Here is a 23,215-nt window from a genome sequence, read left to right as displayed (position 1 = left end):
GGGTGAAATGTCGTACATGATCTTATATTATCACATACATAATGAAATACAAGTTTTCCAACAAATTTCAGAATCCTCGACCTTTGACCTTTGAAGGTCACAAAGGTCAAAGTTTCAAAGTTGTCGGAATCTAACCGAATTTTCGGTATTGTGTAGCTAACTAACCTCATAACTGATTATACATTATTTCTATCTCATTTCAAGGTCAGTAACCTTCGTTTTGACATTTCAAGGTCACAAAGGTCAAACTTTCAAAGTTGTCGGAATCGAACCGAATTTCCGAAATCGAACCGAAGAATACCGCTCGCTCGTGAACCATCGTCGTCTCCTGACTTGTCGTTTATAAAGTCTCTAAACTGCAGTTAACCTGCATCCTAATTTCACCAAATATTGTTGAAAAAGCTTTTGAGATGAGATCCGAACACTTTGTGCCGGATGAGGCAACTACAGTATATATGCACCAAACATCGGAAGGACATTAAGCCGAAAGTAGGTCGGCGGTGGATGTTATAGATTCTACAGTGTCTTTAGCAAGGAAGAGGAGACTTATCACTGGCACGCTGAATAAATTATTTTCTGACACCTTCAGTCGAACGTCAGGCCTGCATAGCCGGTTCGTGAAATACTTGGCCCAAAATCGTTCCTTATCTGACCCTACAAGGTGGGAATAATTGAGACGTTAAAAGAAGAAGTAGTGATCGTTGGTGGGAGACGCCATCTAGTGTTATTTTTGAGAAAGCAGTACTTTGTTGTAGTTAAAATGTATGCAGATCATTTGTTGTTTGAACAAATGAAATCATTATGCAGCACAACAAATCAAGATAATGTTGTTGTGTTTGTGGGAAAAGGGGAGGAGCTATTAGCTTAGGTGCATGAATAATTTTAAATGCGGTTTATTTGTCTTGCGTAATGAATGCTCCACAAAAAAGGAGGTGCTCCACAGTTAACCCAGCATTTATTACCGAAGACAAATAAATAGCACTTAACATTGTTCATGCACTTGAGCTAAAGGCCCCATTTTCCCACAAACGCAACAATATTCTAATGTGCATGTTGTGGCCCCAACTTCCCTTGCTCACACTGGCTCTCCACTTTATATGTGCTCTCGTCTTGATCATATAAACTGTGAAATTGCAAAACTGCATTGGACAGATATCAGCTTTTAATAGCATCTGAACGACTTTCTCACATAATCCATTTTGGGATATATATCGTACGTACATATTGTCACAGGGCACGGGCCTCTGAAGACCGACACACTCACCATCTGAATAGGGGACAAGAGGTCAACCCATCGGCCTGTAATTTGCACACCTGCCTGCGGTCAAGACCGCACAGTTGTGGAGAATCTGTCGACAGGAAAAGCCGAGCTGAGTTTTGTCGGCGATTCGCTTTTATTGTTGGCACAATCATTGCGCTTTTCCCAATTCACCCATCTAACGGATTTGTGTGCCAATTAATCTAGCACTAGGGAATTACCATTCCCTGATTATCCCAACACAGATTCTCATTAACAAGTACAAAATGCATGGGTAACTAGAATGGCACGAGGTAGAGAGCACACCTCCGCCACGCTGAGCACTTTACGTTTTGTATCCACTGATAGGCTGGATCTGCTGACCTGAACCAAAATCTAATCGGCTTGTTCTTGTCGTATATCCAACTCATCCACCCAAGTTTTGTCATAATTCATCCACAACTATTTGAGATATCATGCTATATATTGTTTTTGGCCCCATTTCTCAATGGTGAAGAATTACTTAAAGAATTCTTGGATCCGGATTCAGATCCGGATCTTCACCAAAGTCTAATCATTTAGTCCGTATCACGCACCAAATCTGTCTACCAAGTTTTGTCCAAATCCATGCACAATTTTTTGAGATATCCTGTTCACAGAAGACAAAGAGAAGACAAGAAATGTGCAAAAACAGATCCTTGCAACTACAGACCAATCAGCCTGCTCCCAATAATCAGCAAGGTCATGGAATGGATCATCGCTTCTGACATAAAATCCTTCCTCTTCTCCAATGGCTTCATCTCGGATCATCGATTTGGAATCAGACCAGGTCATTCTACTCTGGACATGCTGCTTCTCCTGTCACAACAATGGATGGAGACCCTCAATGCCAAACAGGAAATCAGAGCTGTCTCCCTTGACATATCTCGTGCCTTCGATACGGTCTGGCACCCCGCTCTGCTCACCAAACTCTTCTCGTATGGTATCCATAGAAACCTCCACGCATGGTTTGCAGACTTCCTTTCTGGTTGCAGTCAACATGTGGCCCTGAATGGAATTCTCTCTTTTTCCCTTCCTGTTCAGGCTGGAGTTCCTCAAGGCAGTGTTCTGGGCCCTGTGCTTTTTCTGGTCTTTATTAATGATCTCTCTGACTCTCTGGAAAAGCCTCTCTATATCTTTGCTGAAGACTCCACTCTCTGCCGCTCCATATCTCAACCCTCAGATCGGCAGGCAGCAGCCTCTTCACTCCCTGCAGACCTGGACAATATCACAAACTGGACAAACAAGTGGAACATGTCCTTCAATCCTGACAAATCTCACACTCTCACTTTGTCTCTCCGAAAAGACCGTCTGGACAACCCTCCCATCTACTTTCTGAACAATCCTGTTGAAGAAGTTATGTCACTCAAGCTTTTGGGTCTCAATATCTGCCATGATCTTTCCTGGGAAAACCACATTTCCAAGCTGGCCTCCAAAGCCAATCGCCGACTGGGCATCCTCCATCATGTGAAGTCCTTTCTGGGCACTTCTGAGCTCCTCACCACATACAAAGCTTTCATCCACAGCTCAATGGAATGCTGCCCTCCCCTCTGGACTGGTGCTCCTGCCTCACACCTAGCTCGGCTTCACGCGGTTGAAACCAAAGCATTCAGAATCATTGGAATCTCCCGCGATGAAGCTAACTCCAAGGGCCTCTCACTCACTCACCGCAGGCAGGTTGGTGGTCTTTCCGTCTTCTACCGACTTCTCTCTGGGCTCTGTCCCGCAAATATTCCTACAGGTCGCACAAGATCTGCCTGCAACCCTCTTTTGGTTAAACTGCCAAAATCAAGACTCTCTGCTCACCTTCACTCCTTCATTCCTCTTTTCTCCCGCCTCTGGAACAAACTCCCTCACTCTCTTCAATCCCACTCCACCCTCCAATTCTTTAAAACAGCTATTCACCACCATCTCTTATCTTCCCCCATCCAAAACCTTGATCTTTTCTACCCCCGCTAATTTCACCCCAATTCCCCTTTTTGAAATACCAACTTCTGTCCTGGAAGTCCTTGGTGTCCTTGTGCTTTATACTTCTCCCTCCCCCCCCGCCCCCCCTTCCCATGCCTCCTCCCCCCGGGCCCTCTCCCTTCCACACATCTCCCTGCTCTTGGATATTGTGTTTGTGTGCTTCCCCTTTTCTCCCCATCTTGTCTTCCGCTCCCTCTTTTTGTGTATTTTGTTTGTCTGGTCGATTTGTTTGTGAAGTAAATGTTAGCTCTTTCACGAGCCTCGATTCAGTATACAAAAAAAAAAAAAAAAAATCGACGCCTCCGCCAGCACTTTGTAACACAGAACGCATTGCGGACGTTCAGTCCCATCCTTCTCCACAAACTTCAAGAACCCCCACTTGATGTACGAATCATCGTATTTGCGCTTCTTAGACATCATGGATTGCGGTCTGAAGCTGTGAAAAAAAAAATATATATCTGATGTTGATATAAAATAAAAGATATATCAGATTTTATTTCAACAAAAAGTACTCTAGTTTTGACTTTCAGAAACGTCTCACGAACCCCCTGGGATGGACTCACGCACCCCCTGGGGGTTCATGCACCCCAGTTCATACACTGTAGAAGGCATTCCTCCTCCTATATTGAAGGAGTATGCTTCAGAACGTGCGATTCAGGTGTGGATAAACATCCTAGCAATGCTAGATGCAGCAATGTCAGCCGTCGAGTTCAAGATTCCTTTGTTGTGCCGGATGTCGGTGGTGAATTGCGAGATATAACTGAGTTAGTGAAGTGTGTGAAGAGAGTGATCCGATGTCTGAATGGGTTGATAAAGAAAAAGTTAAAGGTTTGTCGTCAGTCAGGATAGATTAATTGTCTGACCTCTAAGAAGTGGTGGAAGTGCTTGATGGCGAGCTATATAGCAGGTAACTCCCAATTGAAGATGCTGTACTTGCGCTCTATTGGTTTCAGCATTTTAGATTTTTTTTTTTTTTTTTAATACTGAATGGAGGCTCGTGAAAGAGCTAAAAAGAAGATTAGAAGGCCAGTGGACGCCAGATGGAATCGATGAACTGATGAAGGGCCGCACCCACCGAGACGACAGATGCGTCTACCGTCAAACATGTTGGGACCTCTGGCTTTAGATGAATCAGGAGTGAGGCGTTGGCCAGTGCGTCTTTGATGATGGTGTGGAAAGCTGACAGGGTTGGCTCCGACCATCAGACCACTTCAAGGTGCTTACCAGTTGTGAGTAACTTCTTCAGCGGCTGCATTGTTGTGACAGCATTTGGAATAGATCAATGGTAAAAGTTGACTAGGCCCAAAATCTCTTGCAGTTTGCATTGAGGCGACGGTAACAGGAAATCCCCTATAATCTGCACCTCCTCGAGAGGAAGGATGCCTGAGGAGGAGTGGTTGAGGTTGAGCGGAGGTTGAGCGGAGGTTGACTTATCGTTGAGTCAGGAATTTATCCAAGACAAAAGTATGTAGTAGGCTTGATGAGCCAATGTTCAAAGGTCAGTATGTAGGCTTGAATGAATGAATGAATGATCATTTTAAGGCCATTTTCCCAACTAGAGCGGGGGTTAGCCTTGCGGGCACCATGACAATCATGGTTCCCTGTTTGAGGCAATGTTTATTATGGCCGGATGCCCTTCCTGACACCAACCCTTAGTCATCTCTTAGGATGCGCAGGGATATGGTGTACCTATTCTAAATCGGAGTACACACCGGGATCATTCATCCCAGCAAGCTGGGACTCAATTTGCCGACCTCGGAAGGATGACAGGCTGAGTCAACCCCCCTGGCGTTAATTCAGTGATCGACCGGGATTCAAACCCAGGATCCTAGGATCCCAAGCCTGCGCCCTAGCTGCTAAGCCAACACCAGGCTAGTATCCAGGCTAGTATACTAGCCTGGAGTTGGCTTAGCGGTTAGTTTGCATTGAGGAAGAACATATATATATATATATATATATATATATATATATATATATATATATATATATATATATATATACACTAGCCAAAAGTACCCTGCTTTGCCCGGGTTCTTTTTGAATGCATTTACTACTATAATTCAGCTTTTACTCACGGCCGTAGAAGAATGACTACTATAATTTAGCTCAGCTTTTAATTGCGAAATGGGCCCAGCCCGGCCGAAGCGGCCTCGACCGGCCTCGCCACCTAGCCTATAACCTTCCCGGGACCCATCCCGACATTTTTCGTTCTTTTTGAATGCATTTACTACTATAATTCAGCTTTTACTCACGGCCGTAGAAGAATGACTACTATAATTTAGCTCAGCTTTTAATTGCGAAATGGGCCCAGCCCGGCCGAAGCGGCCTCGACCGGCCTCGTCACCTAGCCTATAACCTTCCCGGGGCCCGTCCCGACATTTTTGGTTCTTTTTGAATGAATTTACTACCATAATTCAGCTTTTACTCACGGCCGTAGAAGATTGACTACTATAATTCAGCTCAGCTTTTAATTGCGAAATGGGCCCGGCCCGGCCGACGTCGGCCTCGACCGGTCTCGCCACCTAGCCTAAAACCTTCCCGGGGCCCGTCCCGACATTTTTGGTATTGGAGGTTTCCTCCTATCTTTCACCGTTCAGGAGATTAGTTTGCGCAGACAAACAAACAAACAAACAAACAAAAACTTTCATATATATATATATATATATATATATATATATATATATATATATATATATATATATATATATATATATATATATATATATATATATATATATATACATTGTCATGTCGCTGGCAATTTACATCACCGGTGACAGATAGCCGAAAAGTTTTAACTCCGAGGTGAACAAGCCGAATATATAGCGGTTATTTTGTCACGCGCGGATTGAAGGAAACAAAGCGCTTACCTGAACAGTGCACACAGATTTAATCCGAAACCACCACGAACAGACACGGCAGTAAATTCAACAAATAGTGACTTTAATGAAAATAAATGCAATACGAACGTGTCGAAATAAAAGTTGAAGTAAAAACTAAAATTCTAACTGACATACCTCACATGCAGACTCAAATACATACACCAAGGGGACAAATAAAATAAAATAAAATCCCATTAGTCGGCCGGCACTCAGCTCTGGTCCCAAATGGCTTTCTTTCATTCTGATGGCCGTTGAAGCTCAATGCCACTGTGCAGGAAGCTCACAAGATGGCTGCGGAGTCTGCGCTCCACACGCCACGAACGTGAGGTGAGTTGTGAGTGTGGTCCTCTTTCACGTCACTCTGCCGTCCGGGGAAGCACAATGCGGGCCCCAGTCTACCACGAGCCCAGCGGTGTCCAAAACACCCTCAAAATCCTGCCGACTCGGCAAAAGTGTTCCTCACAGGCGTCCATACAAAAGAAAAAAACAGCTCCTTCACCAACGTCCGCTTCTCTCTGGAACCTTCTCTCGCTGATGTCACACCAACCAATGGCCGAGCTCCACCGAACCACCTCATGTCTCCACGGCCAGTCATGAACTTCGGGGGCATGGCTTTTCGGCTCTGCTCTTTAGGAGGCGGGGCTTCGTCCGATCGGAAATGTTCTGGCTCTGTTGGCATGCAGTGGACGGTTGTTGTAGTTTAATGGAGGCTTTGCATGGTTGGCCTTGTGGTAGAGGTAAAAACGTATGGAAAGGCCACAGAGGGCATATCACGTAATGGGGAAAACTCACTTGAATCCCTACCTAGTTAACACAGCTTCACCCATCGTGTGAAGACACATAAACAATCTTAAGCTACAGTTTCCCTACTTAAACACATCGAGATGACTCCTACGTGTCCACGGTGCATGCTATACCTATACAATCCTATATTTACAATGGGATTCTTCCATCTACCCCAGCAAACGTAACAATATATTATAATAAACAACTTTATTATAAGAAGCATCTTCTTGCCTCTTTGTCTCCTGCACATTTTACCACCAGTTTTGACTTTCATTTGCATGATCTTTGGGGAAGAGTAAATAGTAATTAATCAAAAGCAGAAACTTTATCATATTTCGGCCAGTCACGGAGGTTGTACCCCCCCCCCCCCTCTTCCCCCGGCTCTGTCAGACCATGTTAACTGACCGCATTTGACGCGACAATATATATCGATCAACTCATTAAAGTTTAGGCAAAATATCAAATCAGATGCTAACAATTTCACAGGATGTTTGGAGAGAATATAATAAATTGAGATGAACTAAGTAAAAGCCATAAATACAGATTCCCAAATACTATTCCAGTTATTATTTCACTTTATGTCATTTCGCTGAATATTTCGCTGAATGATTTGCATCAAACAAATGTAATATCGCAAAGCATCAAGTCATCTGTTATACTGATTAGTGTTTTGAGTGGTTTTAATGCCGTTCTACCTTTTTTTATGCCTTGGTATATACAGCAAAGGTAAAACGTTTTATCTGTGCAGTAACAAACGTCGCAACTTTGTTTGCATGCCATTAATCTATTAAAACACATGGATTTAAAAATAATGCGTAATCCAATATGCCAAGTCCCATGGGTGATAACTGCTATGCACATTGCCTTGCCAAAGTACATTTAATACCAGTTGCCATAGTGATTGCCTGGTTGTCAGAACAACACCATCACAAGGATTCTCATTGAGGTATCCATTCATAAAAACACAACATAGTCCATGCATTTTGTCTATCAGCACCAAAATAAATATCAAATTGTTTGGCCTATTTATTGTTCACGTCTTAAGCATACTGTCATCTTACAATGTCTCCAGGTTGAAATTGCAAACACAGTGCTGTGTCAATATGTCCATTTAATTTATCGTTAGCCATATAGATATTTGATGGCCATATAACGTTGTGGATAAGTAAGTAGATATTGGACGCAAAGTGGATACGTAAGTAGATATCCATATAAAAGCATGCAGATGTCCTTTTAATATTGTTATATCACATTCACAGCTTTGCCATTTCCAGAACGTGGGTGCTGCTTAAACACTCACTCGGTATATAATAAATACACTAAATGCAGCGGTGTAGTGAAGAATTGCGGTACCGGAGCCTTGCAAAAATATGTCGGCCGTGACATCATTCTCAGACGTTATCTACCCTCACATCAAGTTTTAACATGACTTTTGAGTCTGCAAAATGAGTGATAAATGAAATATGCACATTTTACCATGATAAACAAAAGATTCACATACACATACACCTACACACGCATGCACATACACACACACACACAAAGAGACACAGACATACACCTCCACATACATACAAACACACACACACACACACACACACACACACACACACACACACACATGTACATACATACATACACACACATACACATATATATACACACACATACACATATATATACACACACTTACACACACACACACCCTCACATGTACATACATACATACACACACACATATATACACACACTTACACACACACACACACACACACACACACACACACACACACACACACACACACACACATACATACATACATACATACATACATATACAAACATAGATACATACACATACATACAGTGCCTATAGAAAGTCTACACTCCGTTTCAAAATTTTCACCTATTGTTGTCTTATAGCCTGCAATTAAATTGCATCAAATCAGACTTTTTCCACCTTTATTTACACATCGTAGCCCACAACTTCAAAGTGAAAAACAAATTATACAAATTTCAGAAAATGAATTAAAAACGCAAAACTAGATATCTTGGTTGGATAAGTGTCCACCCCCCTGAGTTAATACGTGGTGGAAGCACATTTGACAGCAAATACAGCTGCGAGTCTGTTGGGATAGGTCTCTACCAACTTTGCACACCTTGATTGGGCAATATTTGCCCATTCTTCTGCACAAAACTGTTCAAGCTCAGTCAAGTTGTGTGGGGAGCGTTGATGGACAGCAATCTCAAGTCATGCCACAGATTTCGGATTGTATTTTGGTCAGGGCTCTGTCTGGGCCACTCAAGGACATTTATCTTTTTGTTATTTAGCCACTCCATTGTAGTTTGGCTGTGTGCTTTGGGTTGTTGTCATGCTGAAAGGTTAACTTCCGTCAGCTTTCTTGCAGAGGGCAGCAGGGAGGATGAGAGAGGGTGTGGGAGGGAGGAGAGAGGGGGCAAGGGGGAGAAGGGGACGGAGAGAGAGAGAGGAGGGGTGTACTTTTGCTAGATTTTCCCATCACTTAGGATGGGTACTCTTCCTATTACTGTATATAACCTCATGCTTGTCTGCTCTGCAATTTGAGTCCGTGTCATTGCTGTATTAGAGGCCTACCTGTGCTCATACAATGTGATAACCATTCTTCACAAGAACAGCCACATCACTCATCCACCCAGACTTCAACTAGTTGTAGGCATCGAAACTCTTCCACGCCATCACGTCTTCCAGGGTGTAAATGCTTGTAAACAAAACATAATTCATGAAATGTGGATATAAAATGGTGGGAAGGTTCGTCTCGCTTCTGGACCTTGTTGTATTCAGTAATTCACCCAGGTCTGTGTTTACCTATACTACCTGTATTGTTATAACTCCTTAGACAAGGTATCAAACGTGTCGACATATCCAGCGTTTCATCCCCATTATTTGGCCATGAAAGCACACACAGCTCAATAACTCAAACGATCGTGAACATGGGTGTTTATTATTTTGTATTTTTTTTAACCATTGCGTGGCAAAGCTCTGCCTCTGATGGATTTACGTGTCGGAGCACCACTCCGGTGCGTTCCAGCTGGACTATACCCCTGACTGGACTATAAATGGCTTGCCATTGCTTTTCCCAGGGATAGATGGGCTGGAATACATAATTTTGCCAGAGTATTCTGAGTAGTCTAGAAATTACAGTTTTGGACCACTTGACCTTTTGATCAACCCCCCCCCCCCTCCCCACCCCTTCCTACACCTTAAAACAATATTGCCACATAAACCAGTCACTAAATATTTCTTTCCTAACTACTTATAGACATTTATCTCTTCATCAAGTCTTCTATTCTGTGCTGAATGATATTTAATAATATCTTACTAGCACATGAAATCAAGGCACTGGTTTGGTTATTTGAACATTCTCTTGAATCCCCTTTTTGGCAATTGTAAGTAGACCCACTGTTTCCAACTTTTAGGCCATACAGTCCTGCTCCAGATGTGCGTGCAGACAGATTTTAAAAATTTGATTGCTTTCTCCCCAACTACCTCAAAGGGTTCGATTTGAATTTCATCAGCACCTGCTGCTTTTCTATTTGCCAGCTCTTTCATGGCTCTACATACTACTTAGCTCACATTCTATCACTATTGGTCCTTGCTCATATTATTTCGTCGATGTTATATTGGTTCACGAGTTATCAAGTGACCACTATATTCGTCATGTGTGTGCGTCTGTCTGTGTGTGTGTCTGTCTGTCCACAGCATAACTACCCGATGATGTCATCTGGTCTTGATGAAACTTGGGTGGGAGGTTGATATCATTATCTCGTTGTGTCCTGCCTAGAGTGGGCGTATTGCGCCCATTGTGGGCGGAGCCACGCCCGAAAAAGATGTCTTTTTAAGGGGTAATCAAGTTCAAGATGCATCTTCTCCGAGGGGTTTGGTGGAATCTGACAGGGGTTTCGGTATTTGGTTCGGCCAATTTCATGTGTCTAGCCCCACGGAGCTCGACCTTTCCTTTTTTTTTTTCTTTTTTTTTCCATTTCATTTTTTTTTTTTTCATTTCATTTTTCACCGAGTTTTCGGTATTGTGCAGCTAACTAACCTCGTAACTGATTATACATTATTTTCTATCTCATTTCAAGGTCAGTAACCTTCGTTTTGACATTTCCGGGCCTGGCCTGTCCGGGCCTGTTTCGGTTATAGTCCGTCCTTTGTCATTGAATACCGCTCGCTCGTGAACCATCGTCGTCTCCTGACTTGTTGTTTTCTCATTTGTATAGAGTTTCGCTTTAGTCCCTCAATTTTTACTCCCGCCAACAAAGGTAGACGGAGGTTATGTTTTCATCCCTGCCTGTCTGTTTGTCTGTCTGTCTGTGAGCAGGATATGTCAAAAGGTTATGGATGGATTCGGACAAAACTTGAGGGAAAAGTTGGGGTTGTGAGAAGGATGAATTGATTAGATTTTGGTGAAGATTGCGATGCGAATACGAGATTTTTTTTTTTTTTTTTTTAAGTGATTCTTCACCATTGAGAGATAGGGCCGGCAACGATATATAGCACGATATCTCAAAAGGTTATGGACGGATACAGTATATTCCATAATCTATATATATAAAACACAGTTTGTGTATGTGTGTGTGTGTGTGTGTGTGTGTGTGTGTGTGTGTGTGTGTGTGTGTGTGTGTGTGTGTGTGTGTGTGTGTGTGTGTGTGTTTGTGTGTGTGTAATGTTACCCATAGACTCCTAAACGGAGAGGCTTACATGCTTGATATTTGACATAGACATAGACATGGCCATTGAGCGTGGGACGAACATTGCCGAACTCAAAATATTTGACGATCCATATTTTTTATTCATATTTACCTCAGCGCATTTCAGCGCACGGAATCAACGGAATCAGAGCAGGTGGGCGCTGATTCGCTCAGAGCGATCACGTGATGACGCTATGACGCTATGAACGCTATGAACGATATGACGATATGACGCTATGAACGATATGACGCTATGACGCTATGAAAAAAAAAATCGCTATGACGCTATGAAACGCTATGACGCTATGACGCTATGACGCTATGACGCTATGAAAAAAAAAATCGCTATGACGCTATGAACGATATGACGCTATGAACGCTATGACGCTATGAAAAAAAAATCGCTATGACGCTATGAAACGCTATGACGCTATGAACGCTATGACGCTATGAAAAAAAAAATCGCTCGCTTTGCCAAGGGGCTCGCTCCCCCCCCCCCCCCCCGTTCCCCTCCCCTCCCCCGCCCGGCAATGCCGGGTACTTCTGCTAGTGAATATATAACTCGAGCTGGTGGTGTAATGGATAGAGTGTCCATTCTCAGTCTGGAAAGTTGGTCCTTTGAACCCTGGCTGACTTGTAACAATGATTTTTAAATTGGTATGTGCTCTTGCTTCCTTGTTTGATGCTCAGCATTTTAAAGGATAGAGCATGGACAAACAGACTTTATTGGTGGACAGGTTTGCTGTGTGTCAAGGAAGAATAAATTAGATTTTGATGAAGATCTGGGGAAACAGCTTCAATGCAAACGACCATGTGTTGGCAACCATAGTGCAGGCTTTGATGAGCCCAATGCACTGAACTATAACACTACGTGGAACGGACGGTGCCCGTGATCCGCTGAAGCCACCGACATGTATGGCGCCCCCTATCGTATGCACCCAGAAAAATGAATGCCCCCATAGCCTTTGTGGGTAGGTGTAAGTTTTCCAAGATAAATTTTGCCATTATTTTCATCGCAAGAACGTACTAAAAATATTGAATCCATGATTATCAATGTTACACACATGACTAATACTGTAATGTACACTGTACTTGCACAAAATACAAGGCAAAACATGGCTATCAAGGTCGAGTTTAGGTAATTTTGTGGCATACTGTCCATAATTCACACACAAAGCAAATTACAATAAACATGTCAAAAAAAATTAAAGGAAGTGTAGCACAACAAAGCGCTTAAATTGCATCATATACTTCATACATGTACACATACATAGATATAATAGTGAGTAAACATGCATAAATGTCCATGATAGGTACATGAACATTTTCTGTACAGTGTATACAGTAACAAATATGTTGCATTTCAGAAATGAGCTGATGAGAGTGAGGCAAGAACTTTCAACTGTAGTTATACAAATAACAAGGCAAATTACTGTACACAGTCAAGTGTCAAAGCTTCATACTATTAAAAAAATTACCAGTGACAATAATTTTCACTATCATTAAGATCATACATGTCTTTGAAATATCTGGATGTTGTATGCTAATAAAAAAAAAAATCCAATTTATTATCATTTTCTACATAATATAAAGTCCATGTCTACTGATGACGAAACAAAATTGTTTTGGCTAGGAGCTTCCTTACTTTGGGCCCGGTAGCAGCATCTGTTTTTACCCTTCCTAAGTGGTAGAGCTTGATCTGTCCATACCGTGATGCAATTTTCTTGATCAGGCTGTGAATGTGGTTGTTGTCAATTGTAGTATCAAACTGGTGACGGTGCAACTGAGGAAATAAGTTCATGTGGCTTGTGTTCTCCAGAACTGAGGAAGAGATAGCAGATGTCACTCCACGGCCTTGAGGAAGCTTTCCTTGAGTTATTCTTAGAAGTCGCTGGAAACATTTCTCTGTTTCTCTACATACAGATACTACGCTAGCTGATGGCCTCTGCAGCCTCCCGCGATCTTTCATGGTGACAAAGTCATGAGCATTGCCATCAGAAGATGACATTGCATTGGCACATTCCATACAGTCCATATGCAGCCTAAGAGATTTCACAATGTATCCACTGATGTAGTTGACAGCCGCATCCTTATATTCTGATAAGGGCTCAATATGTGGCATGTCACTGTAGTCATGATCTGTCTTGCTGGGTTGTCTGGGAATGAGATCATACTTTCGAGTAATGTTCATAGTTGTGACATCATTGACGCTCTCAGTGTGAAGAATGGCTGTGTCATCACGAAGAATACAGTTCCCAGTGCCATTTTTTATGTGATGTCTCATCAACAGGCGTTTGTATGCAGCTTTGAACTGTCTTGCAGTGGGGTTGTTGTTGAATCCTCCACGTGCTCTGAGGGCGGAAAAGAACAATTCAATGTGATCCTGAGAGAATTTATACGTTAGTAGGTATTTGAGTGGGGCATCGGTTGGTGCGACAAGTTCTTGATACATGTTTAAAATGCTTCTGATGCTAACAACGAAGCCAACAAAACCAGTCTTTCTTGGTCCTTCACACATTTTCCTACCAGATCCATCTTTGAGACCGAGAAGGAAGACTTCAGCATCATGCAATCGTTGTTGAATGGATGCATGGTTGTCCCCTTTCAATGGTGCTTTCAGCCCCCTTCCAAACGGATTTCTGCTGTTTAAAGCATCGAAGGCTGAATCAACATGCCGAAGAAACTCTATAGTTGCACTGCAGCCCTGGAATTGTGGAAGTTGAAGTTTTTCTTCGCAATATTGCAGAGCATCAGCAACACTGGCACTGAATATTTGTGCTGCCAGGTTCACTTTCATTTTCTGCGTTCTCCACTGAATGTGGGCATTTTTTACCTTGTTCCCAAGTCGGAGTCCTTCAGATCCTTGAAGTTTGTGAAGCTCTTCAATGTATGTCCATTTCACACTTTGACCATCCTGCGTTCTAAAAATCCCACCATCTGCAAATGAATTGCGAAGTAGTTTCAGCATATGGCAGACGTCAAGTATCACATATACGCGCACGGAAGGGTCAGCTGGGTGTGGAAATGAAGGATCCATTCCATTGATGTTCACGTTTGCTCCTAGTACCTTCATCATTGCAATATGGCAGGATGGCCCATCGCACGTTAATGACACAGCACGTACACCAATGTTATTCAGTCGCAACAGACATTCCAGAACCAAATTTGCCCTTTCTGCTCCCGTCATTCCATCTATGAGGAAATATGCTAATGGTATTTTCCAAGATTCATTCACTGAGACTGCCATGAGAACAAGGGCATCTTTAGCTAATGGGGTGGCATCATCTGTTGCACCATTTCCAACATCTACATAGCCATGATATTTGCCTTCAGCAAATTCCACATGCTTGTGAATAGACATCTCGTCCAACATCAAGGCGATGATAGTCTCCTTTCCAGTTTCTCTGTTTCTGGTCACTTTTCCTGCTAGTGAGGAGAATGCCTGTTTCGTGAAACCTGGATCACCATCAATCCTACTGTACCATCTCCGAAGTTGGCGTGGGTGGGGTATGCTCAAGTCAAAAGTTTTTCTGACATATTCATAAGCCTTTGCCGAGTAGAATTGTAGTGTGAGTGCAAAGGACTTCAGCTCCTCAGGATAAGCAGATGATCCCTTTCCCTTTTTGCATTCAACGATTCTTGTCATCAAATCTTTAGGTATGCCATCAATGGTGCCATCAAGCAAGTCCGCGCAATTGGTGGAAATCAGGTTTTCATTCCGTAGCTCATTGATGACACCTCTCAGGGTCTCTACCTTCCGCTTAAAACGGCGTGTTCGTTGATGCACTACTTTCATTTTCTTTTGACATATTTCCAGTCTCTCTATGGACTTATCTAACTTGTGCTTCAATTTCCTCGGAGAGTCCATTGTAGCATAATTGTGCTCAGCCAGCGGGTCAACAGGGGCATTTTGCTGTGGCAATGGGCAAGAATGAAGATCTGGTTCCCTTAAAGGTGGTGTAGAAATGCGGACTGCTGGGCATTTCCGGTTGTTCACTTTCTGAAACAAAAAACAAAAAACAAAATTTCAAAGGGTAATTCCATGCAAACAGTGATGTACATTGCAGAAGCTAATAATTAAAATTGCTGTAATCACTATAGGAACTAGTAAATTTCATAAATTAGTATTTTAATCACAAAGTACCAGAAGGTCTTACATTGGTTGCCCATTTGTGTGCACACAAACAAAATCAGAATTTCTGCCAGTGTGCATTAGCAGGTAACATAAATGTTCCCAAAATGTGATCTCTTTCAATACATTAGTTGTCTAAGAGACTAAGACAATCAAATAGACAATGTCATCAGATATAAAGATAAATTCTTTAAAACTATTTTATTGCAGCCGTCTAATGACAGGTGCCTCTTTTGGTGAAAATTGTCATCCCTTAAACAATGGCTTTATTCCAAAGTGTTACTAAAATTCATTATGAAATTTAATTTTGTTTTACACCTCACCAATTGCATCAATTATTTCTGATGTGAAGGATTGTCTTAGTACCTCAAAACCTGATCAAGACACACAATATCAAAGATGGAATCACATGTGACATATATACTGTACATGTCACAATGTACTCTACCTGTATTTCTTAGTCTAAGTTTGATATAATTATTAATAATAGAACAGTGTACACTCAGAGCAACTTGGATTTAAATGTACAGATGTGAATACAACATACCTTTTGGAGATGACGAGGGAGGTCAAATATTGTTGGCACAGCAGAATCACGGAGCTTTACACGCAGTCCAAACGTGTGGAAGCTTTGTGCTGTGAAGTGCTTGGAGCATAGCACAGACCTGGCTGTTGGCATCCATCTGTCCCTCCGCATGTTTATCAGCCATTGCCTCAACCGATCTGGGTTGCATCGTGGAAACCTGAAAAAAAAAGTGATTACATGTAAGTGACAAAAGGGTGACAAGGGAAAAAAATGGAAAAAAATTGGCGTTTCCTTACCTGTGAAATGTCAACCCTTTCTCGCGATTTTCACGAACATCTCGATTCGTGCAGTTGATTGCAGAACAGGATGGCATTCTGTTTTACTCTAGTATCATGTCACCGAAGTGAAACAACTAAGAACAAATGTGCAATTATGAAAGAAATCTCTATATAAATCTTGCAAGATGTGTACGTCGTTCAATCACAGCGATACAAAAGCAATACGCTTTTTGCGTGACTAAATCCCATAATGCATTGCGATCCCGTGGCTTCATGTAAAACTCACTGCCTATGGGCCTTTTGTGTGTGTGTTCGCAGACTGTCCGTTCCATGTAGTGTTATAGTTCAGTGGCCCAATGGCCTCCTCCTGCATTGAAGTTCCTTGAAAGGAAACTCGTTATTAGCCCGTCCCTTGCACAGCATGAGACGGGGTTTTGTAATCACTTGTGTGTCTGTCTGTCTGGGCCGTAACTTCTTTTTTTACCATTTGAGTTTTGTCATCGAATTTTCAACAAAGCTTTATGATGAGAACTAGCAACAGTACCCGCCCTATGGGCGGGGCTTCAATTTGGAAGCCCAGATGAAAAGGTAAAATATCAGAGATTGAAGGCTTTTTTATTTTAAACGATTCATATAAACATCCGTTGAACCATATCACACGCAAATCATCAAAATCTAAACAGTACATGGCTAAACAGTACATGGACGATCACGTACCACGTACGTCTAGCGTCTCGCTCGCTCTCATGTCGTCCCGATAATGATCCTTCCGCAGGTTCACCTACGGAAAACTGGTTACGACTTTTACTTCCTCTAGACAGTCAGGTTCGCTCATCTTTTCGGTGCACCGGCACGAGCCGAGAACGGCCCGTGCAGGGGCTGATCCGAGGATCTCATCAAACCGTCCGATCGGTAGTAGCGACGGGCGGTGTGCACAAAGGGCAGGGCCTTAATCAACGCGAGCTGATGACTCGCGCTTACTGGGAATTCCTCGTTCGTGGGACACTGTCTCAAGCCCCAGTCCCCATCACGGATGGGGCTCAGCGGTTTACCCGAGCATGACGGCGAAGGGCAAGGTACACGCTGGCCCATCCAGTGTAGCGCGCATGCGGCCCCCGACCATGTGTTGGCAACCATAGTGCAGGCTTTGATGAGCCCAATGGCCTCCTCCTGCATTGAAGTTCCTTGAAAGGAAACTCGTTATTAGCCCGTCCCATCGAAGGGCATTAAACATTAAACGTTCATTAAACATTAAACGTTCATTAAACATTAAACGTTCATTAAAGGATTACGAAACGAAAAACATTACGAAATTACGTTCACACCGTCACGTCAAACACTACCGTGAACACATACATCGTCACAACATCGTCACAATGAGAACATCGTCACAATGAACGTTATGCGAACGTGAATGTTATGCGGGAGTCCAAACCTGAGAATGCTGGAGACTAAAGCTGAAATTGGGAAAACTAAATAGCCTATTTTACTCCTGGAGATCCCAGGATTACCCACCCAAAATATCTTTGCGATCGGTTCAGCAGTTTTTACGGTACCTTCGAACAGACAGACGGACATTTGGTGAATTATAGTAAGTTATAGTAAGATCGTCACAATGAGAACATCGTCACAATGAACGTTATGTGAACGCGAATGTTAGGCAGGAGTCCAAACCTGAGAATGCTGGAGTCCAAAGCTGAAATTGGGAAAACTAAATAGCCTATTTTACTCCTGGAGATCCCAGGATTAACCACCCAAAATATCGTTGCGATCGGTTCAGCAGTTTTTACGGTACCTTCGAAAGGACGGATGGACATTTGGTGAATTCTAGTAAGATGTTGAGAAGACAAATTAATTTAGTCAAAAGGTCAAAAAGATCAGCGTCGCATAAAATTGTCAATTTTCATCCGATTGACCTGAAATTTTAAGGATATGCATATCGGGTCACTGAATTGGTTCACTAATCAAAAGGTAGGAGTCAATTGTTTTTTGTATATCAAAAGGTAAAAGGTCAAAGTTGCATAAAATTGTCAATTTTTGTCCAATTGACCTGAAATGTTAAAAGTTTGCCTATTGGGTCACATAATTGGTTCACAAATTAAAAGCTAGAAGCTGATTTTTTTTTTTTTAAAGATCTAGAGCTCAAAGGTCAAGGTTGCATAAAATTATAAATTTTCATTATGTATTTTTAAAAGCTATTTTCGTTATTTTGAGCATATGGAAGAAGAAGAAGACGCCTGAATACAAACGGACCTGGACGGGCTTTGCATTTTCCGATGCTTTCTAGTTTCAACAAAAGTTGTGAAAAACCTAATTGACAATCTGTAGCCGGTTTGCTCTCTGATCAGACCACAGTCGGGAAGCAGATGAACGTAGGATGTAGAAATGAATACCCTGAGAGTAGGAAAGCTTATAGATTGTTATGAGAACACGACTTGATGATGAGCCAGCATCTTGAAACATGTGAGAGAAGAGTGGGATTGGACAAACACAAGGAACTGATTCAACGTGTGAGATAAGAGAAGTGGTCATTTGAAAATTGCCTCGTGGAACAAACTCTAAAACGCCAATTTTTGTAAACTTGTTACATGGACTATGAGCAATTTGCGCAATCGTTTCCTCTGGTTTTCATTGGCCTGGCACCCAATCCTGGTCGATGATGGCTTCTTTTCATTTCGAGTTGATTGTGCTCTTTTCGCAGCGCAGGTTGAACCCTGCCAAGCCGAACAGTGTTGTGCACGGCAGGAGACACTTTCTGTGGATTTATCCCTCCCTTGACATGGAACTGTTTTGGTTGTTTGATATAACTCCTGATTGTTCGCTTGCTCATTTCCCTTTGTGCACAGTGGGATTCAGTGTGGCAGGATAAGGTTTACTTTGCAGGTAGAAAAGAAATGTTTCTAAACAGGGCTCGATCATTTGCTTCATTCATTGGGGTGACTTGCCAGCTCGCTACCTGGAATTCAAAATATTGCTGATGTTGTTGTTTTACATTGATCAAAGGCACATTGTGGACCTTGCCCATAAATCGCATGACCTGACAGGACAAAGGTATGAGTAGACATTGGTGTACTTTAATATGGCTGACAGGATTGCCTAGAGGTACACACACTCACCTCTAAGCTGTCCAGCCTGGGGGTCATTCCATGTCAAATCATCAAAGAATCTGCCGTCATCTCTCAGATTTTTGTAAAACTTTGGGAACCAATTGGGACCCATGAAAAACGGCAAGAACTCAAATATTTTTTGCTAACAGCCTCTTAATTAGTGAGATACAGGTTAACGAACTTTGGACTAATTAGTGCGATGTCGCGAATTAAAATGGCCATATCTCTAAAAGTATAACACCTAGAGAGCTGGTTTTGGTGTCATTTTAAAGGTATTTTCATGCCCTATAAATTTGTCTGGGCAACATTTTCCTACCTCCAATCACAAAAAAGTTATCACAAAATATAAACTTCAATCGTGAATCCAAAAAAATGTATCCTTCATATTTCCTCAAATTCATCCCAGAGGTACCTTATGATGTCAAGAAGCTTCCACATAAGTTTTGTGATGGGCACTCCAATAGTTTCTGAGATATGAGCAATAATGTACATGTACGTATGGCATATAGGTTCGAAAATCAGCATTTGTAATGTATTATACAATCATTCTAACCTAGCCATGACAGGGAACACAGGGAACAACCATCAATTGCTTTGAAGTATCATATACTTTCATTTTCAACTGGGCCTGAGGGGAATTCTCATCTGGGGAATTCCAACTGGGATTTCCCATGTGGGTAATTCGAGGTGATGCAACTTTCACAGTCTAAGATCCCCAGGGAAAGTCCAAGTTGGCTTAGTGTAATGCTTAGGCCTGCCACCAACAGAAATTGGCAGTTCACTTCTGAAGGAGCTGCAGAAAAATGACGACTGCCAAGGAAAAGTTCATCTTGAAGCAGAAATCCTGCTGCAATCCCTTTGGAGCTCATGAAAAACCAAAGTCGTCTGGCTTGAGAGCTGTTAGCCAAAAAGCCATAGCCGCTCATCCAAGCCTCAAACTGCAAAGTGCACAGAAAATCTGTACCCAGTGTCATAAGAAACTGGCAAAAAGACAACCAGGTGTGGTAGAGACTCAGAGTGAAATACCATTACCAGTGACCAGCAGCGCTATTAGCAGTAGTGAGGACAATGATGGTGGAGGTGAATCACCAATACCAGGCAGTTCAGGGGAGTTTGAATTTCATTCTCCTGAAATGGAACTGAATACACTGAATGAGTCTTTGGGATTGATTGGAGAATCACCTATTCCAAAAAAGAGACTTGCTGCAGATAAATATGTGAAATCCAAAACCAAGAAAATCGGTGACACTGGTTAGTGAACCTAAGTCAGGTTAGTGAACACTGTGTACTTGAACTCACTTATTGATTGTATAATACATTACAAATGCTGATTTTCGAACCTATATGCCATACGTACATGTACATTATTGCTCATATCTCAGAAACTATTGGAGTGCCCATCACAAAATTTATGTGGAAGCTTCTTGACATCATAAGGTACCTCTGGGATGAATTTGAGGAAATTTGAAGGATACATTTTTTGGGGATTCACAATTGAAGTTTATATTTTGTGATAACTTTTTTGTGGTTGGAGGTAGCAAAATGTTGCCCAGACAAATTCATAGGGCATGAAAATACCTTTAAAATGACACCAAAACCAGCTCTCTAGGTGTTGTAATTTTAGAGATATGGCCATTTGAATTCGCGACGTCGCGCTAATTAGTCCAAAGTTCGTTAGTCTGTATCTCACTAATTAAGAGGCTGTTAGCAAAAATATTTGAGTTCTTGCCGTTTTTCATGGGTCCCAATTGGTTCCCAAAGTTTTACAAAAATCTGAGAGATGACGGCAGATTCTTTGATGATTTGACATGGAATGGCTGCTGGGTTTGAATCCCGACCCAGCTATAAACTGTCGTCCCATCAATATGTTCCGTCCCTCGGAAGGACGTTAAATTGGGCCCAAGAAGAGAGCAGAGGGCATTGCATCAGGGACACAGCCGTGCTCTCAGCCATTGATGCTACTTCGAAACCTTGTAATGCATATGAAAGAAGAAGTGTGCTTTAATGTGAATTATAAAGACATTCGGAGTTAATAATGGGTTGGAGGTTTGTCTCCGTTTCTGGCTGGTCAATGGCTTGAACCGTAGTTGGCTGAGTCATACCAAAGACTTTATTAAAATGGTACGTGCTGCATATTCAACATATAAAGAAAAGTCGTCCGACACTTTCGGGATTGGTGTCAATTCATTATTTTCCACCCGAGCAACTCCCGGTTGCCCGCTCGTCACTCCCGGTTGCCCGCTCGTCACTCCTGCTCGCCCGCTCGTCACTCCCGGTTGCCCGCTCGTCACTCCCGGTTGCCCGCTCGACACTCCCGGTTGCCCGCTCGTCACTCCCGGTTGCCCGCTCGTCACTCCCGGTTGCCCGCTCGTCATCCCCGGTTGCAACCGGATCAGGAAATTCGAGATGCAACATATTTAGATATTTCACACTAAAGGCAAAAATTTTTTTTTGAAAGATTATACATCTTTGCTTGGTACTCATCATTTTGAAGGGATAGAATACAGACAATCAACCAAAGGTTGGCAACCATTGCCCAGGCTTCATGGATCTAATGGGTACCTCCAGCAATGAAGTTCATTGTGAGGAAAGTCATACAGATATTAATTCTTACAAAAACATTCCTCTTTAAATCTTGCAAATACTCAAAGACTATGAACAGCAGGAGTCTGTCAATTCATATAATTATGAGAAATTTACATTGTGTCGGTTGGGATTGTGATCATTTTGCAATTTTTCTCCCTTTCACCGATTTCCAGCTGGCAGACATTGGAGCTTTTGAGGCGGTGTGGCAGTGCAAGTTCTACAATTACCAGAAGAGGGATCACTGCAAATGGGGAAACAGCTTCAACGCAATCGTGTATGAGTGTCGGCCAAATGATACACGAACCTTGCTCTGGATTAACAAAGAAAACTTCCAATAAGAGATGATGAACTCCATGCAAAGCTTTGGTCTTGTATGGCGAAGGTGGAGTGGAGAACATTCTTATCAATTCCACTGGAAAGTAAGGGGCTGATGGCGTGGAGTGTTTTGTCTTTTCTCTGAAATTTAGATGTTTTTTTTTTATCACCATATTCTATTTACATTTTAGCTTTATCAATAGCTTTGCTTATTTTGGAAAAGTAATCAGTTTTGGCATCCCTCCAAACAAATAAACTGTCTTCCGCCATACCAGGTCATTTCAGGGAGCACGGACAACTTCAGGAACGGCCACAGAAAATTCGATTTAACTCAACCGTGCTTGATTTCAAATTCGACTTAAGCGTATCTGTGACTCGATTTGGCATCTTGACTTAGGCCTCATTCAGTTGCTGAGCCAAGTCACTGCTGTAGGCCAAAGCTGGACTGCAACCGTCATTACTATAGGCTTGGCTGAAGGCCCTAAATACTTCTGGTATTACAGCACACTCTGGATACAACGGCCATTAAAGGCTACATCATCATGATACCATCATTGAAGAAAAAGATGTTTCTCAGATGCTATTTCTCATTTCCTCTAATTGTTTTACAATGACATATTGCACTCTG

At 42.3% G+C, this 23,215-nt stretch overlaps 1 protein-coding gene across 2 annotated transcripts in view; it reads left to right on the top strand.

The window, feature by feature from the left end:
• Nucleotides 1–22,856, top strand: part of LOC137426749 (CB1 cannabinoid receptor-interacting protein 1) — a 295,939-nt gene extending 273,083 nt beyond the window's left edge. For both annotated transcript variants that reach the window (XM_078779066.1, XM_068115585.2), the window contains exon 3: nucleotides 22,446–22,856. In XM_078779066.1, the coding sequence (XP_078635192.1) occupies nucleotides 22,446–22,610 (165 nt within the window). In that variant the 3' untranslated portion in view covers nucleotides 22,611–22,856. The remainder of the gene's footprint in view (nucleotides 1–22,445) is intronic.
• The last annotated feature ends 359 nt before the right edge of the window (nucleotides 22,857–23,215 follow it).

Source organism: Myxine glutinosa, chromosome 5, assembly GCF_964187855.1.
Source record: "Myxine glutinosa chromosome 5, kmMyxGlut1.1, whole genome shotgun sequence".
Taxonomy (NCBI): Eukaryota; Metazoa; Chordata; class Myxini; order Myxiniformes; family Myxinidae; genus Myxine; species Myxine glutinosa.
The sequence above is the reverse complement of the archived record's forward strand: the minus strand, read 5'-3'. Positions and strand labels throughout refer to the sequence as shown.